We start from the raw sequence: 16,216 nt of genomic DNA on the forward strand, positions 1-16,216 counted from the left end.
GGCACATTTACAGAAATGCTGATAAATATGAATAGTGCATTTAAATAAAGAAAAAGGCTTTGATGTCAATCTGTCTGAACATTAACCGTGATGTCCCCCTGCAGCTGATCTGGGCAGCTGATGGAGGAGATGACTACACCCTGACTCAGAGACCGTTCATATTGAACCTGAAGAGGGCAGTAATCTCAAACACTGACAAAGGACACAGATACTGCAGCAGCAAACTGTAATACTAGCAGGCATACTACAACTACTAATACTATGTTTAAAAACTCATGTATTCGCACAAGCAAATTATGTATCTTAAGTGTTTTTTTCATGGTTTAGATCATTCACTTTAATGCTAACTGTTTCCCCAGATAATCCCACGTGTTTTCAGATTTTTAAAAAGTGATCTTTCAGGTTGTTGTTCATTTCAATGATTTGTGTACTGTAGGAAAATCAAACTTAATATATATTTGAGTTAGGAACTACTAAATAAATGAAGTCTGTGCTTTAATCTTTGATTCAATGTATCATTTCACTTCATTTTCATAATACAAGCATGTGGCCCAGACTTTTTGATGTCTGTGCCTAGAACACAGATAATGATTTAACTATGCATTTCATGTCACTGGAAATATCATTTTTAGTGTTTCAATACTTTCAACAGTAGGTCCCTTCTATATCATACCTGGTGTTCCTAGTCATATTAAAGGACATTTCTCTTTGGTTAATCAAGCTCAAAATGCATTAACGGTTCCAAATGGAGACCTGAACCACACTGCATAAATAATGAAGTGTGAAATAAGTGCAAGCATTTACCTGCCACACTGGTAGAGACTATAACTCATGTACAGCTCTGTTTGGGGCCTTCAGACACAATCCTCCTCTAATCAAAAAAAATAAGACATAATGATGTGACTCACATCACTCCAGGCCAGATGTTTCACACCTCTGAAGTGGAAACATGAGCTACCCTCAGATGACAGATGAATAAAAAAGGTTCAAATGGAAAGAAAAAAGGAAATTATCACTCTTTTTTTTATACTCCAGACACTCCAACACTTATGTTGCCCCGGAGGATGATCAAAATCAAACTCTTTAATAATGTCTCTCACACTTTTCTTCTTTCTCCACAGACTCTTAATTAGCCTGCTTATATGAAAAAATATTTTCACAGTGTTATATTTTAAACTGATCTCAACCAGAGAGGGAGGGAGGGAGGGAGGGGTGAGGCTAGACAAAGCTAGAAACATGTGGTAGAGACACGGGGGGATGGGGGACACTTCATGATGTCATGGCATTAAGATTGCATTTCCTTGTCGTTTAAAAAATAAATTCAAGAGAAAGCTTGCCTCCCCTTCACCTTACTGCAAACTACTTAATCAAACCTCCTAACTAGTTTCCCCTGAGCACCCTGAATAAAACCAACCTGTTGAATATTGAGGGCTTCCTCCCTTTTTGTCTCTACATGTGAGGTGAAGAATAAAAAAACTTATCTTTGAACCCAAATGGAAAATTTGTAGAAAAAGTGTTGCGTTTCTGCAGCCGATAAGGAGTTGGAGAGACAGATAGTCCTACCTCCATCCTTATCTGTGCCTACAGGACCACCTCCCACACCCTGACTGGGGTGTGTGTTACCATGGTAACTGCCATGTCCCGCCTAAATAGCATGATGTCGCAGTTCATACTCAGCGTCCATAAAAAAAGCAGTTACTGAGAATTGAAGTATTGCGTCATTGTTCTCATCTCTCTCTCTCTGCAGGTTTACACTAACTGTGATAAATGAACTTGACCTTAAAGTAGTCGCGTAATGGTGGCTGAAGACGTGAGCATACTGTGAATATTTCCATGTTAATGACTTGGCGTTGCAGCAGGTACATTCATCAGCGTTGCTTGAGAAGTCACTGTGCTCAACACAAAAGAGGAGACTATATTCCTGTGTACATCCTGAACAACATGACTCTGATCTTGTTCGCTTACTGCTTCACAAGCAGTTGCAGAAAATCTAGTTTCTAGCAGAAGTTAAGAGAGAAAAGTCCCCCACAAAGACAAAGACAGTCTATTATTCAAGGGACAAACTGTCAGAGACTGAAGACAAACTACACCCTTATCACCGCCCAGTCATAATTTGATGCTGTGAACTTGACGTGAGGTGTCCGACTAACACATCTCGTAAAAGAACAGATCTCAGCTGCTCTCCATATTCTGGAAATTTAGCTGAGTGCATGAAAAACCGTTTAATAAGTCAGATGACATGACATCAGCCGACATATCGCAGCATTAAATTCCAATCCGCGAAAACCTGTCACGCATAAATCCAAGGGCTATGAGATTCAGAGGACTCCAGATGCATTACCACATTATGAGATAAAGCTCCAAGCTTTTTTAATGGGTGTTTTGGCTTACTGCTGGGTGCTTTTAATTAGACAGGGTTGACAAAGAAAGGTCAAAACTCACAAGTAATATCTAGGAAGTGGTTCGGACGGGAAGAATATTTGGGGGAAATATAAGAAATATTGAGGGCTTCTGGGAAAGCATTTTTATTGCTGATTCTAAGTTAATCAAGCCTCGCACAAAAATACATTATAAATGATTGAAAATGGTAAATGAATGAACTTTTTGCAAAAATATTAACAAATGGATGAAAGAGGTTTACTTAAAGTTTACTAAAAGTTCTGTGTGCATAGATTCTTGCTTTTGTCCACAGTTTTCATTTTTTTAAATAACGGGTACATGCAGTAAGAAATACAAAATTGGAATCATGTGTAATTATTTATTTTTTTGCCGGGTGTAATAAGGGTGTGGGCAATCATCGGGCCAGAGGCAGTCAGGTCAGGACCAGATAAGAAAAAGAGTTCACCCCCCCGCTCGCTGGTCCACCCAGATGTCATCACAGTATGCTAATGAGCCAGGGGCCTTTAAGTGTCGGAGCCCAGCAGGCAGTACAGTTAGGAGCTCCAGACCTGGCCACATAGCAGCCACAAAACAGGAGCAGGTGGAGGAAAAGTGACAGCGAGCCGTGAGAGCTGACACATTGCATGCAAAAAGGTGAGTATGAAATACAGAGGTGGAGATGGATACAGAGAAGAAATTGATGCAGGATACATATTGTTTTACAGTACATTTTGTAAAAAAGGGGTTATTAACATTTTCACTAGTTGACCTTCACTGTTATGCATCACTAACGAGCTGTCTAATGTACTAATGTACCTCTGCCTTGCAGATCACAAACACGTCTCCTAACTGTTCTGTCTTGTGCCCCGGACAGGATATCATCTTATACTGTAAGTTTATTAAAGAGACACTACAGTATAGATGATGTACTATCCAGGGCCTCATTCCCCCCTGCCGGCACTATCAGCGCACACTCACGCCTAACCGACTGTGGCAGGCTGTTCTACGGCCGCAGAGGAGGGCCGTCAAACCGTTACCATTACTGAGTTTCAGTTATGGTAAGGGTTATATGGCCCTCGCTCAATGTCATCTGGGCCCGGAGGATGAAGAATGATGGTGATTGATGTGTTATATGTAAACCTCTGGAGGGCATCTAAATGTAAAATAAATCTTATGGCTTCCAAACAAACAAGTACCTCATTATTTTGATTAAAAAACAAACATCTTAATCAGGGTTTCAGCATTCTAAATATCTATAAGGATTCCTTTAATGTGCTGGCTGACGCACATCAGCTGTAATATTCTCAAGCAGCAGTTGGCTTGTCTAAGTGGTGATCTCTGCTGCGCGGCCGTCTTTATCTAATCACCGGGAAGCAGCCGTTGCAGAGAGCAGCAGGGAGAGCTTTAGGGGCTGACACAGCTTCTGTGAGACATCCAAGGCCTCACCCTCCCTCCTGTCGCCCTCGCTTCAGGCCACGAGCTGGTTATTCATCAAGATGCCCCGGATAGAGTAACCGCTGAGTTAACTCACAGGCAAGCGAGGAAGGAATCCAATCACCATTATCTGACCCATTTTAGCATCAGGTTAGTGCTCCATTTTGCCATCCATTAGGGAGACAATTCCCGCCCTCGGGGGGCAGAGCTGGGCTTTATGAGATCCAAAAAAAGGGAGAAGGAGGGAGAGAGAGAGAGAGAGAGAGAGAGAGAGAGAGAGAGAGAGAGAGAGAGAGAGAGAAAGGGGGGGAAGAAAGCAGCGGAACAAAAAGTGAGGGGATGGATGGCCACACTTCAAAGGCAGTGGAGAGGGCTAAAGTGGTGTGGGAGTGGAGGGAACAGGGGTGGATGGTACATCGGGGACATTTGAGTGAACATGACTGTGCAGGTCCCGCTAGGCGCGAAACGCTCGCCAAGTAAAGAGCTCTGAGAGCCAAAGATAAACCATCGGCCTTTTCACAGCTCGCCAGACCTGCTCATCCGTGAACACACTGTCAAACTTTTGTCAAAACATCCATTTGATGGGAGTCTGTGTCATGTTTGTTGCCTTTAAATATATCTTTGCTAAAAAAATGATTCTATTTTGCAGCTTGTATGGGCTGCTTTTAATATGAATATTTTCACCACTCTACAGATTAAGATGTGTCAAATTTCAATGACGTTTTGGGACTTCTTAGTTGATAAAAGTACACTTTTATAATCATTATAATAACAGAAACTTCTAAGTAACATCTCAACATAAAAAAACTTTAATAATGTCTTCTGGGACTGCATGAAAGGATGCTGCTGATGAATGAAGAAGGAGGCTGCAAATGTCAACATTTAGAGTCCTTTTAAACGGGTCCATCTCAGTGGGAGGTCTGGGACTGTGGACTCATGCCACCTCACAGCTCCACGTCTGACTCATGATGAGAACTTATCCTTTGTTCCACTCTTTGGGTCCGTCCTTTGCAGATGAAAAATACAAGAAGAGTCATCTCCAATCACCTCTTCACCATTTAAAGTCCTTCCTTCTCTCTCTTCACTTCCTCAGCTTGACTGAGAGCTTCAGCCTGACTTCCCTCAGGAAGACCCGGCTCAGGTCCTCACCCGCCTCTCGGGCGATGCGCGCTACCATCTGGCCAGCTGTGCCTATCACCATCCTCTGTAGACCCAAGAAATACATCAGGCACCAGTGAATAGACAGGACCATAAGTTGTATTACCATTTTTGATCAAACATGCCTTGTCCATTGTGCATTTGCTAGTATTGAAAATGTATTTAAATATCTAAAAAACATTTGTATGCGTCACTGAGGCTTTGTGTGAGGCTCATTGCTCATTTAAAAGATTGCTTTGAGCTCACAAAATAGAAAAATGTAAATTTAGATTTAGTCAAAGAAAACATAACTACATAACTTCATACCAGGAACTATTCATGAAACAGATGAGATTCAATCATCCCTGTGAGTTCTACCCGATCTACATTTCTGAAGTTTTTCCTGCGTTGAATGTAAAAGCTAAAGAATGGTCCGAGACTTTTCAACATTTCAGCACCACAGATGTAGCATTAAATATTCTTTGGCATCAAATATGTATGCTTTAGAAAGGCTGCTCAAATATTTACATTTTAAAAACACAAGGAAAATAGATACGGGGAACGGCCAATAAATATTAGAAACCATTCGAGGCTACAGGTGGAGGGAGAGATTTCACTTCCTCCAGTCCACAAATCAAACAGGGACATTTCAAACTGTGGTATTTCTTAAGGAGTAGTTTGTTTGTGCTGAATTCATGTTAAACCTGATTTACGAACAGGTGAAAACATTAAATTTGACATCAGTAGTTCTGTTTGTGATGACTTTACAAGACATGCGTATCTCAATAACCCATTAATGTGTGGCGAGCACTTACCATGTGAGTGTCTTTCTTGGCATAAACTTTCACAGAAATATCCAGATCGCTGTTTTCTCCATCTTGCCAGAGTTCAATCGACTGAAACGGAAACATTTTAATATTAAAACTTCTACAACGGTTAATATTGTGCAGGTCAATGTGGAACGGTAGATGTCAGCTGTTGGCTCAGAGCAGTGACCACAACTACACATCCCAATATTATTTTCATGTGTATTAAAGATGTCCTCTAAAAGAGCCTGACTGGGTCAAATGATTTACATTTTGCATTTCTATTCATTGTTTTTTTTCCGAAACCCAAAACAATTCAATACTGTGCTACAGTTTGACTTGATGGTGTGATTCTACACTTTTAGTTGCAGGGAATCTGCAGTAGCAGTAAACACAGACCAACATGATAATTAACATGAAGAGAGCAATAAAAATACACAAAAAGATCAAGTGTAGCAGGTGGAGGTGTGGGGAAAAAAGCTGCATCAAAGCACATGTTAGCGTGTGGAGTGAAAGTGAGTATGAAGGGCATTAAATAAGCCTCAGAGTCAGAGTGGTGAGATGTGATGGGTGTAGTCAGTCAGCTGTCAGCTTATCATCACGCCTGACTGACAGAGTGTCCTCTCAAAGTTGGTTCACCTGTGTCATTGAATAGGGCACCTCCTGGGGCAGATACTCCAGCAGCTTCTCTCTGATGGTGTTGGTGCAGACCTCCTCTGGACTCTGGTCAGTCAGTACCTCACTGTGGTACTGCCACGACCCCGGCTTGGCCCCGACAATAAAGTATTTCTATGGCAACAAGATAAAAGCACGGTTATTGCCATCAAATAAAAATTAAAACTAACTGATACAAAAATAAAAATGAGATAATGTGAAAAAGCTAACACTGAACTAAAGCTATCCAGTAAAACAAACAAATGCTTATCTTAAAATATAGATTAAATGTACTGAGTTATGTTCATTTATTCATTTATCATTATGAAGGTATAATGCTAGACGAATTTATGATACAGTTTTCCCTGCTATGACCATAATACATAGTGTGTACCTTCAGCGTCTCCACGTCCTCTCTGTCCACAGCAGAGAGCATGAAGACGTCCTTAAAGTGAGCCCAGCCCTGCTGGCTCTTCAGCGCCTCCAGCTGCTCTTTCCTCAGTCCAGAGTTTGGCTCGGCGCCGCCGCCTTCGGGCTCCGTGCTCTCCTCGTCAAGCGCTGTCTCCAAATCCCTCTCTGGCATCTTCTCAGCCCACGGAGGCTTGATCACCGGCCTGACGTGCATCCTGCGTCCGTTCACCATTCCACACGTCAGCACTGCTGTGATGTCCAGCAGCCTGTCCTTGGCCTTGACCTGGTCTACCTGAGGAGCATCAGAGAAGACACCTGTGAGCTGTCAGGTGAACATTTCCTTAAACGTTTTGGGAATTGTTCAAGTCTGGTGATCATCTATATTATTACTTAATGTCGTCAGATCCAATGAAAGGACCAAAACCAACAATAAATTAATAAACTAACATGGGCACTGTACTTTATTTTGACTTGATATCACATACACCGTCCTGCTGCTGCTGTAAATACTCAATAGAACTAGAAGTGATTGATCTGCACCTGAAAATAACCCCCTAATGAATCTACTATTCTATACTGTAGCGCCCAGCTGTTTAAGGAAACTATGTAGCCTTCTCAATTAATTTTTTTTCAATTATTTTAATGACCCATTCATTGAGATTTACGTCTTCAGTAGCATTGACTGGGCCTGCATCATTCTGCTGAAGAATACCTTATTGAGCACCAGGACTGCAGGGATGTCAGGGTGCTGGGCCAGGCATTTGAGCACCTCAAAGTCGAGCCTGCCGCACATCCATCTGTCCGACACATCCACCAGGACTACCACTGGGAGTGGACACATTTCATTTATAAGACCTTGAAACTCAGCGGTATATTTCACTCTTTACGTTAAATGTGTCATCCAAAAGCATCAAAAAGAAAACTGCGGCTCAGGTCCGACTAATAAAAAGCTCAGAGTGAATTTATAACATACTTAGGTCGGCTTCTTTGACCGTGTTCCAGGGATCCACGAGCAAAGTCTTCTCCAGCTGGTGTCTGTGGAAACAGAGGGTCCACTCTTATATAACACTGTATAAAGATACTTCAAGTAGACTACAGACTTTGAAAAGTACCAACAATCTAAAAAAGACAGGCACCTTTTGACCTTTGATATAGTGGTGAGACCAGGAGTGTCCAGTAAAATCTACAAAAAAAATACAAACATATGTATCAATGTATGATTTTTGATATGTGTTATAAGAGATAAGACATGAGAAGGATCTTACTATCTGTGTATCGTCCTCTGTTAGGACGCCCAGGGATCTTGACCGCGTAGTGTGCACTTTCTTGGACACAGCAAACACCTTTAAGAAATAATCGTTGGCTTTACAAAGTGACCTCCATCTCCTTATCCCCCCTCAGTCAGACAGATACATTAAGTGTGCAGGTTTAAGAGATAAGGACACTTGAGACTAAAACCTTTCTGCCAAGGAGCTGATTGGACAACGTGGACTTCCCAGCATTTGGGGCCCCAATTATGGCCACTTTCAAAACCTTTGAGTTGTCAGGCTGATCTGGATGTCTCAGTAACAAAGATAATTGTTCAGCTGAGAACACACAAACAAAATGAATCATTAGACAGACAATTAGAGTAAATTTGGCAGCAGTAACAAAAAAAAAAAAACTAGAACATCAGATTGGTGGCAGGATGACGTTGGCAGAATTTGATCAGATGCGTCTGGGGATGTAAATCTCGGAGGCAGTGGTCTGATTACCGCTGTCGGGCGGAACTGAGGCTGGAAGGCGATAAAGACTGCCGTCTGCCTCTGCTGCTTTGCCTTTCATCAGTCTGTTGAGAAATGCCTCTGATGTAATAAAGCAAGCGGGAGTGAAGATAAATCCCGTCCTGCCTCCTCGGCTGCAGGCGGCGTTTCCTGTAAAGACATCAACATCTCCATCACTGCGCTGCCAGCGGGGCTGCAGGGTAGCTGATTAATTGTGTTCACTTGGACGTAAACTAATGCATTCAGATGGTCCGCCTCGTAAACTCATTCATTAAATTCATTACAGAACCCTCCGAAAGATTGTGCAGATGGAGAAGTCCTTTGGGAACCACAGAAACTTTACTGTTAAATGCTTTACTCTGTTTTACACAAAAATGACAAGTCTGCTTGTAGCTAAAGAGCCACAAAGTGTTTTTTATTGTTAACAGTACCGGTAGTTCAAACTACAGCTGAAATGATTAGTCAATTAATCGATGAGCAGAAAATTGCCATTTTGATAACTGATTAACTTTAGAAGTATTTTATCAGGAAGAAATTTCGACAGTTATGATATATAAATTTAAGGATTTGCTACTTTTCTCTATTTTATATTTAAATTACACTCAGGTTAAACATCACTAAGGTTTGGATTGTCTAAAAGCTATTTGTGGATCAAAAAATCAGCAACAAATGCAAGGATGTGTTGTTGGTAACCCAATCAAACCCAGTTTTCCCTGCAAAATCTTTAAAGACCTATTTTAAAACATATATAAACACTTTTCCTATGTACCTCATTAGTAATTATCTACATCTTCTCCCTCATAGACAAACACAGACTTTGACTGCTGGATACAAGCAGTCTTCTACTTAACTGCAAAGTCCATCCTCTCTATTGTTCACTGGAGGGTTCAGTGAACAATAGAGAGGATCCTTCTCAAATGGAAAACCCAACATTGTCACCTCACATGTTATACTGTCACTGGTTTACTGTGCTTGTACTGTCCTGTATATACTGTCCTGTATATACTGTCCTGTATGTACTGTCCTGTATGTACTGTCCTGTATGTACTGTCCTGTATATACTGTCCTGTATGTACTGTCCTGTATGTACTGTCCTGTATGTACTGTCCTGTATATACTGTCCTGTATATACTGTCCTGTATGTACTGTCCTGTATGTACTGTCCTGTATATACTGTCCTGTATGTACTGTCCTGTATGTACTGTCCTGTATATACTGTCCTGTATGTACTGTCCTGTATGTACTGTCCTGTATGTACTGTCCTGTATATTCTGTCCTGTATATACTGTCCTGTATATACTGTCCTGTATGTACTGTCCTGTATATACTGTACTGTCCTGTATGTACTGTCCTGTATATACTGTCCTGTATATACTGTACTGTCCTGTATATACTGTACTGTCCTGTATATACTGTCCTGTATGTACTGTCCTGTATATACTGTCCTGTATATACTGTCCTGTATGTACTGTCCTGTATGTACTGTCCTGTATATACTGTCCTGTATATACTGTCCTGTATATTCTGTCCTGTATATTCTGTCCTGTATGTACTGTCCTGTATATACTGTCCTGTATGTACTGTCCTGTATATTCTGTCCTGTATGTACTGTCCTGTATGTACTGTCCTGTATGTACTGTCCTGTATGTACTGTCCTGTATATTCTGTCCTGTATGTACTGTCCTGTATATTCTGTCCTGTATATACTGTCCTGTATATTCTGTCCTGTATATTCTGTCCTGTATGTACTGTCCTGTATGTACTGTCCTGTATATACTGTCCTGTATGTACTGTCCTGTATGTACTGTCCTGTATGTACTGTCCTGTATGTACTGTCCTGTATATACTGTCCTGTATATTCTGTCCTGTATGTACTGTCCTGTATATTCTGTCCTGTATGTACTGTCCTGTATATTCTGTCCTGTATGTACTGTCCTGTATGTACTGTCCTGTATATACTGTCCTGTATGTACTGTCCTGTATATACTGTCCTGTATGTACTGTCCTGTATATACTGTCCTGTATATACTGTCCTGTATGTACTGTCCTGTATATACTGTCCTGTATGTACTGTCCTGTATGTACTGTCCTGTATATACTGTCCTGTATATTCTGTCCTGTATGTACTGTCCTGTATGTACTGTCCTGTATATACTGTCCTGTATGTACTGTCCTGTATGTACTGTCCTGTATATACTGTCCTGTATGTACTGTCCTGTATATACTGTCCTGTATGTACTGTCCTGTATATTCTGTCCTGTATGTACTGTCCTGTATATACTGTCCTGTATGTACTGTCCTGTATATACTGTACTGTCCTGTATATACTGTCCTGTATATACTGTCCTGTATATACTGTACTGTCCTGTATATACTGTCCTGTATGTACTGTCCTGTATATACTGTCCTGTATATACTGTACTGTCCTGTATATACTGTCCTGTATATACTGTCCTGTATATTCTGTCCTGTATATACTGTCCTGTATGTACTGTCCTGTATGTACTGTCCTGTATATACTGTCCTGTATGTACTGTCCTGTATATTCTGTCCTGTATGTACTGTCCTGTATATACTGTCCTGTATGTACTGTCCTGTATGTACTGTCCTGTATGTACTGTCCTGTATGTACTGTCCTGTATGTACTGTCCTGTATGTACTGTCCTGTATGTACTGTCCTGTATATACTGTCCTGTATATTCTGTCCTGTCCTGTATGTACTGTCCTGTATATTCTGTCCTGTATATTCTGTCCTGTATGTACTGTCCTGTATGTACTGTCCTGTCTGTCCTGTATGTACTGTCCTGTATGTACTGTCCTGTATGTACTGTCCTGTATATACTGTACTGTCCTGTATGTACTGTCCTGTATATACTGTCCTGTATATACTGTCCTGTATATACTGTCCTGTATGTACTGTCCTGTATATACTGTACTGTCCTGTATATACTGTACTGTCCTGTATATACTGTCCTGTATATACTGTACTGTCCTGTATATTCTGTCCTGTATGTACTGTCCTGTATGTACTGTACTGTCCTGTATATACTGTCCTGTATCCCTGTATGTACTGTCCTGTATATTCTGTCCTGTATGTACTGTCCTGTATATACTGTCCTGTATATACTGTCCTGTATGTACTGTCCTGTATATACTGTCCTGTATGTACTGTCCTGTATATACTGTCCTGTATGTACTGTCCTGTATGTACTGTCCTGTATATACTGTCCTGTATATACTGTCCTGTATGTACTGTCCTGTATATTCTGTCCTGTATGTACTGTCCTGTATGTACTGTCCTGTATGTACTGTCCTGTATATACTGTCCTGTATGTACTGTCCTGTATATACTGTCCTGTATATACTGTCCTGTATGTACTGTCCTGTATATTCTGTCCTGTATATACTGTCCTGTATGTACTGTCCTGTATATACTGTCCTGTATGTACTGTCCTGTATATTCTGTCCTGTATATTTGGTGGACCTGCTCCCTTTAAACGTCAGTCTGAGCTTCTTCATATGTATCCCCCCGTCTCTTAACTAGCAGTCCTGTATGTTCCTTTGCTAAGTGAAGTGAATGAAGCTGTTTGTTTGGGACTGACCCGCATGTCCCTGTGCAGCGCAGGCGAGCAGCGTGGTGGCCCCTCCGAGGACCCGTCCGAGGACCCGTCCGCACAGCCTGAGCGCCATGTATAACAGCAGCTTGTGTCTGGAGCTTTAACACGCTGTGACCGTATCCGCGTTCAGAGGTGAGCCGCTTGTTTACGTCCACACTGCCTACAGGGAGGAACCATGCTGCTTCAGCCAAAGAGAACCGTCTTCCGCTGTGAGGAGCGTCCCCCGGAGGTTCGTGTGCAGGCTACAGCGCCCCCTGGCGACCAATGTGGGAGCTACACACTGTTCTCCATCCTGCATGCTGTCTGTCACAGCCATCATTTAAAAGGAACTTAACTGAGTAGAAAGAGGAACATTCAGGTGGACAAAGCTGTGCTAGAGGTCTTAAAACCATTTTGACACGTACATTAATTTGTCTGTTCAGTGTTTTTGCAGCAGACCCTCTGTGACTCCCAGAATAAACTTGTCTACAGCAGGTAGGATGTTCAGAGGCTAAAATCAGCCAATGGCAGTCTTCAAATGAGCTCATCACAATGCACAAACACACATCTGCCGACATGAGCAACACGGAGTTTAAAATCAATGCGAGCGCTCAAAGGATCTTATATTATATATGATATTTTCTGGATTACTTGGTGAGGGATGGTGTGCCTATAACCACAAATCAGATTGCACCGTGCAGACTTTTTTTCTGTCCCTCTTGTCCCTTGAGTACACAGAACAGAGCTCATCCCTGAGGGTGCTTGAAGCACAGCAGTGACAGTGTTGTTGAGGATATATTGAACAATCCTCTCTTAAAGCAATGTGCCAACCTGAAGAAAACACAGCAGGCTCTCACACCCTGTAGCTCCTCAGCGCTAATTCCCGGTGACAAGCTGATATAATGACTTGATAGGCATGAAGTCTGTAAGGTTAATCATCACACTAAAAGGACACCGTTTTGCATATTGATTGATTACTGTAACATGTTGTTTTCGTTCTGTATGGCAAAGCCAGGCAGAGCAGATGTCTCCCCGTAGTCCATCAAACACGCCGGCTGTTAGTCCTCGAGGACTTGCTCAGGGCGGAACAAACACCTCCACTGGGGAGGATGATGAAGGATATCAGGTAGCTCACAATCTGTCATCATCTAACTCTAAAAGCTCGGCAGCAATAGAAGGGCAACAAAAATGGAGCTTTTAGCAGACACTTACTGCCGAATTCCAATTGAACCAGAAACCAAAAGGATATTTGAGGATCAGTAATGTTTGAACTTTCTCTCTATCTGCCTCCCTCCCACTCTCTATCCCTCTCAAATTCATTCAAGGCCTTTTCTCCCTCCGGGCTTTCCTCACATGGCCATTTCATGTGGGAGTGTATCAGAGTTCTTTCTATGACTGCATTAACTTTGGCCTTCAGAAAGAGCTCTCTCTCTACACACACAAAAAAAGACAAAAAGGCTTCGCCTGCAGACCATTTAATCATAAGCTGTAGCCCACTTTGCCATCTGAAGTGCACTTGCCAATGAGATTCCGCATGGTGTGATGGAAAACCTCCCTCTGCTGCTCCAATTCAGTGGGCTGTTGATTCCTAATCAATCTTGTTTTCTGTAATTCGAACAGAACACTCTGTATTGATGGGGGATAGGTCGAATCGCCCTGAATATGCAGAATTTTTCCTGCAGGTGATGTCAGACTTTCTGCCACATCAGCCTGTGCTCTGGCAGCCCCTCTTGTTGATTTGCTAACAACACGTGCTGGGATTAGACAATGCAATAACAAGCAGCTTCTGCACTAATAGGAAGATGTGGCTGCTCATGAGGAATAACAAAGTTGGTAGAATAATATGTGCATGCCATGGGGCATGTTAAAAGGGAAGCAAAAAACAATCTGTCGGAGCATACTTCCCTCCATCACCACTGATTGCAGTGAGAGGCGTGATGCTGCACAGCTGGCTGTCTATAAAACAGCAGCTCCTGAACTTTTCTCATGCTGAGGAGTCCAACGCAGAGATAGGCTATTTGCAAAGGATCCCACAGATTAACGAGTGGATAGATGAATCTCCAAACTCGATGAATGAGAAAGCACGGCGAGATGTTCACTGTTACTTCTTACGTGATGCCCCGAAGGTCCCCCAAGGTCCCTCGACTCAGCAATCACTGCTCCATTCGTCTGCGTTTTAAAAAGAGGTGATTTAGCTCCCAAACTACCCATATAGGTCACACTGATGCTCTGATTGTACAATCTCTCGCTCGGTGGGGGAGATAAAAGGGGGGGGAGAAAAAGAAACTTTTATTCATTCTAGACTTGCAATCGATGGGACTTGTCTGTGAAGTGGATCAATAATGCCTCCCTTTGAAATCATCAATCACGTCAGTGGCGAATTTAAAAAGCGTAATTAGGAACGGCGTGCTTAAACATCCTGTATTGACGTCTTCTTTGGTATGGAGAAAGACACCATTCTGCATCATTAACTTTGTATTATTACGTGATGGAGCCTGCTGCTGCTACTTCCCCACCTGCTGAACTCAGAGCGCCGTGTGTGATTGGGCTTTCAGACCAAATTCTCCCTTCTTTCACTTGCTGATGGGGGAAGTGAAGCTTGCATGCCTAAATTGGCTGGAGTATTGTAATAAGCCCAGTCCGTACTGGAACCCGGGCCTTCACAATGCTTTATATCCGAAACGTTTGCGGAGTTAAACGTGTGTAATTTTCCTTCTAATGTTCTTATTTGATTACTTTTGTACAGGTTCTAGCCTGACATGACATGACTTGGTCGCATTCCCATAACTTGCCAAAAGTGTTCACTGTTGTCCATCTGTCTCTCTCTGGTAATAGAAATGGCATCAATACTGTGGAGAGGGCAGGTGGGTGGTTGTAATGGAGTAATTTATTTTAGTTGTCACAGAAATATAAGTGTTTGATTAGGGAGCCATACACATCAGGCTGCACAAATAGAACCTTTCATCAAATCACAAAGCATGTGACACTATTGACCGCAGAGTCTTCTCTCTGGGTTTTTATCTTCCCCACACAAGATTCATAATACAATATGTGCAGAGCGCACGATGCTAAATGCAAGGGTGATACAGCTCAAGGCAAATCTTGTGCCGGTGTACCAGATGAGTATTATATTTGGGCCAGTACTATGCATGAACAAGATGTATGGTTTGATGAAAGAAAGAATGATTACCATTATTAAATGACTGAATGTGTTAGAGATTTGTGACATCCTCCTCAGTAGGTGATCTTCTATATCATGGAACTAAAGGGTCTGTTCACCTAAATCATGACTTCCTAGTTTATTCTATTTAGGTTTCATGTTATGTTATAGTGGCAACATATGGCTTATTGCTCAAAAGTAGAATGAAGACGGGTGGACCTTTATCAATATTGCTTTTGGAGCATCAGGGCTCACTGAATGGTTTGATGAGTATGAAAATGATGTTGTTTTCCTTCACAGTCACCTGATCATCTCAACTGAGAACCTATGGACACTGATTAAAAACTGAAATCAAACAACTTAATTAATGCCAAGGCGCATTGAAGCTGCTCTGGAGGCTTGTAATGCCCATCACCATACTAATGCATGTTTAACATGTTAAACATGTCAGCCCATGATTGCGTTCTAAATGCTACATCATTATTTTATTACAACCAAAATCTGCATGCACACCAACGTAAAAGATCAGGATCATCGAGTTTCCTCTTCTGTGCACCTGTGTGTAAAAAGATAATGAGAACACTGTCTCACAGTAATTCTTCTTGAGTATGAAAACATTTCTCACATTTATCATGTAATAAAAGTGCAACGTATCCGCGATTTTGAGTGATTTTCCTAATTTAAGTTGCAATCAATTTAAGTGCCTCAAAATTGTACTTTTGACTTAAAATGTTTCATTGCTTTTCACCACTGTTCATATTATATGGAAATGTAATTTAGTGACATAACAGCCTTCAAAATGATCATTATTACTGTTATTTTGAACATAAAAATATTGAAATATGAATCCCTTCAGAGCTGTACATCTAAGTTTAT

General features: G+C 41.6%; 1 protein-coding gene across 1 annotated transcript; it reads right to left on the bottom strand.

Annotated features, from left to right (window-relative positions):
- Positions 1 to 4,452: 4,452 nt before the first annotated feature.
- Positions 4,453 to 12,414, bottom strand: eral1 (Era-like 12S mitochondrial rRNA chaperone 1). Its single transcript, XM_054626516.1, has 11 exons — positions 12,187 to 12,414; positions 8,576 to 8,734; positions 8,280 to 8,407; positions 8,087 to 8,164; positions 7,958 to 8,004; positions 7,795 to 7,856; positions 7,534 to 7,646; positions 6,805 to 7,113; positions 6,396 to 6,545; positions 5,766 to 5,846; positions 4,453 to 5,017 (listed from the first exon to the last, which is right to left on the bottom strand). Exons 1-11 carry the CDS (start codon positions 12,272 to 12,274, stop codon positions 4,895 to 4,897), a joined length of 1,338 nt encoding a protein of 445 aa, XP_054482491.1. The 5' UTR covers positions 12,275 to 12,414; the 3' UTR covers positions 4,453 to 4,894.
- Between the last annotated feature and the right edge of the window lie 3,802 nt (positions 12,415 to 16,216).

This window comes from Anoplopoma fimbria, chromosome 24 (genome assembly GCF_027596085.1).
Source record: "Anoplopoma fimbria isolate UVic2021 breed Golden Eagle Sablefish chromosome 24, Afim_UVic_2022, whole genome shotgun sequence".
NCBI classification, from domain to species: Eukaryota; Metazoa; Chordata; class Actinopteri; order Perciformes; family Anoplopomatidae; genus Anoplopoma; species Anoplopoma fimbria.